We start from the raw sequence: 2660 nt of genomic DNA on the forward strand, positions 1-2660 counted from the left end.
TACTTTACAATATAAAATGGGCCGGAAAAATGTTAAAACTTATTTGCTAATAATACCAATGCGGAAAAATGTCAAACTTGTGCAAAGAGTCTGCAGGTGTTACTTTTTGGTGAATTGGATGCCAGCCGTTATATACTTTGGAATATCATTATATTTATATATTCGGCTGCAGCTTTCATATGTAGATTGTCTTTATTCACAAATTGCCAAAGACGACCAACTCCAACTTTATATGCATGGAGTTATCATCTTTGACTTTTTGTACAAATTCAACCCCACTGAATTTTCTTTCAAACAAGTACTTAGAACTATTCAACGCGTCACAGCAGACAAAAAAATGAACTATAAATGTGACGAGAGGCTCCTTTTTTCGCCACACCATTTGCAGTTAATATCATTTGCTTCTTTCTCTTCATCAATATTTCGTTTTCCCCACTGAAGCAAAACTCCACTCTAATTTGCGAAAAAACTAGCAAATTATTAATTTTATACGATGGCTTCCAATGCATTTGCATTTGTTCCTGCCCTTCTCTTTCTGTTGATGATGCTTTTCAGCTCAACAAGCAAAGCTCAACTATCTTCTACATTTTATGACAAAACTTGTCCTAATGCTCTCAGTACAATCCAAACTTCCATTAGAGCTGGAATTTCCCGTGAACGTCGAATGGCGGCCTCTCTCATTCGCCTTCATTTCCATGACTGTTTCGTCAAGGTATTTAATCAAAATTCATATGCATAAATATGGTGTGCTCGTTGTTCTTTAATTTTCCTCGCATATTAATTAATATTGTTCCTCGTTTTGCAGGGTTGTGATGGATCCATTTTACTCAACGATACTGCTAATAATGAAAGGGAGGTCATTTTCAATAAGAATTCAGCAAGAGGTTACGAACTCATAGACAATGCGAAAACAGAGGTCGAAAAAATCTGCCCCGGTGTTGTATCTTGTGCTGATATTCTAGCAGTGGCAGCTCGTGATGCATCGGTTGCAGTGAGTGGTCCATCATGGACGGTGAAGCTTGGAAGAAGAGATTCAACAACACCATATCCAGATGTTGCATTGTCTGATCTTCCTCGTTTCACTGAAAGCCTTCCGGAACTTATATCTAGATTCGAACACAAAGGCCTAAGTGAAAGGGACATGGTTGCCTTGTCAGGTTCGCATTCAATCGGACAAGCTCAATGCTTCACATTCCGCGACAGAATTTATAATGGCGGCGACATTGATGCTGGCTTCGCTAGCACTCGAAGACGGGGTTGTCCGGTTAGCTCAGGCGATTCAAAGTTGGCACCACTTGAGTTGGTGACACCAAATCAATTGGACAATAATTACTTCAAGAACTTGCTTCAGAAGAAAGGTCTTCTTCAATCTGATCAGGTTCTATTCAGTGGAGGATCAACGGACACCATTGTATCTGAGTATAGTAGGAATCCTTCAACTTTCTTGGCTGACTTTGCTTCTGCCATGGTTAAAATGGGAGATATTGAGCCTCTTACTGGTTCTGCTGGACAGATAAGGAGGATTTGTCATGCTGTCAACTAATTGGAATCTGCCAAATGTATAAGCTGCCTCAAATATTCTTTAATTTGTATCTAATTACAGATTTGTTAATTTGTTTAAATAAATAGACACTTTGTGTAATGATCATTTGTATTTTCATTTCAATCAATTGTAAACAATCAAGAGATCAAAGTTAAAATTTTATTATTTCACTTCAATCCAATAAAAAAGGAAAGAAAAGACTTGAGTATGTATTAAACCTTGTTAGTGCGATTAATTCGGTGATCTTCATTTAATTTGTTGAGGATATATATAAAACCGAACAATGCAAATTAAACAAAGTTGGCTTAATGCTTTCTTATTTTAAATTTCAGATTTCTTATTTCTTTAAGTTAATAATATGTTGAACTTTGTAAGGAATTTTTTAGCAATAATTGTGGTTTCAAGTTCCTAGTTTTCCGATCAGCATTAATGGTCTATCTTAATAGCATGGGTGTTCTTTGTACTAACAGAGGAACTTAATTGGGAAAATAAATTCAAATTCAAACTCAATATTACAGTAGTAACATTGATATTGTAATTCAAGCATAATTTAAAAATAAAAAAAATAGAAAAGGAAATATTAAAAAGAGCTAGCAGCATGCCAAAACCGTTGAATTGTAAACAATTATATCCCAATATATATGCTTGTCATAGATAGGCAGCGACATAAACTTTTTCAATTATCCAGAAAGGGGATTAAGAACAGCCCCAGTGAAAATCACAGCCCGGGAAACTTTTTCTCTGATCGTGAACATGAAAGGATGGTTGGCTACAAACTCAGGAGGGCGATACCTTGATCTTGCCATTCCTCCCGAGATTAGTTTACAAGAAACTGAACTGCTTCTGTTCCTTATCAATTTCAATACATGATTTCTGAAACATTTTGTCAATAAAAAGCAGTTTTCCAAGCGGCTTGTAACGGAAAGGCAATGTCAATCCTAATTTCTTCATGAGCTTTACAGTATCAAAACCGTAAGAAAACTTCCATCGTGGAATTCATATTTTTGCAATTTTCTTTGCTTCAAGGTCAAAATCAAGGAGTAGAAGTTTTGTATCAGAATTGAACTTCTTTAGCATATCTTGAAGTCCATTTTTTTCTTTCAGGAAGAATGATATC

General features: G+C 35.8%; 1 protein-coding gene across 1 annotated transcript; it reads left to right on the forward strand.

Moving 5' to 3' along the window:
* The first annotated feature begins 390 nt into the window (after nt 1-390).
* Nucleotides 391-1705, forward strand: LOC107435792 (lignin-forming anionic peroxidase). Its single transcript, XM_016047424.3, has 2 exons — nt 391-712; nt 806-1705. Exons 1-2 carry the CDS (start codon nt 494-496, stop codon nt 1541-1543), a joined length of 957 nt encoding a protein of 318 aa, XP_015902910.2. The 5' UTR covers nt 391-493; the 3' UTR covers nt 1544-1705.
* The last annotated feature ends 955 nt before the right edge of the window (nt 1706-2660 follow it).

The sequence above is a fragment of the Ziziphus jujuba genome, chromosome 12, assembly GCF_031755915.1.
Source record: "Ziziphus jujuba cultivar Dongzao chromosome 12, ASM3175591v1".
Classification (NCBI taxonomy): Eukaryota; Viridiplantae; Streptophyta; class Magnoliopsida; order Rosales; family Rhamnaceae; genus Ziziphus; species Ziziphus jujuba.

What these genes read in the sequence shown, in the direction of transcription:
- LOC107435792 (XM_016047424.3), top strand. Translation starts at nt 494, where the DNA reads ATGGCTTCCAATGCATTTGCATTTGTTCCTGCCCTTCTCTTTCTGTTG. An exon ending in TCCATGACTGTTTCGTCAAG is followed by an intron (nt 713 to 805) that starts GTATTTAATCAA and finishes CTCGTTTTGCAG; the next exon opens with GGTTGTGATGGATCCATTTT.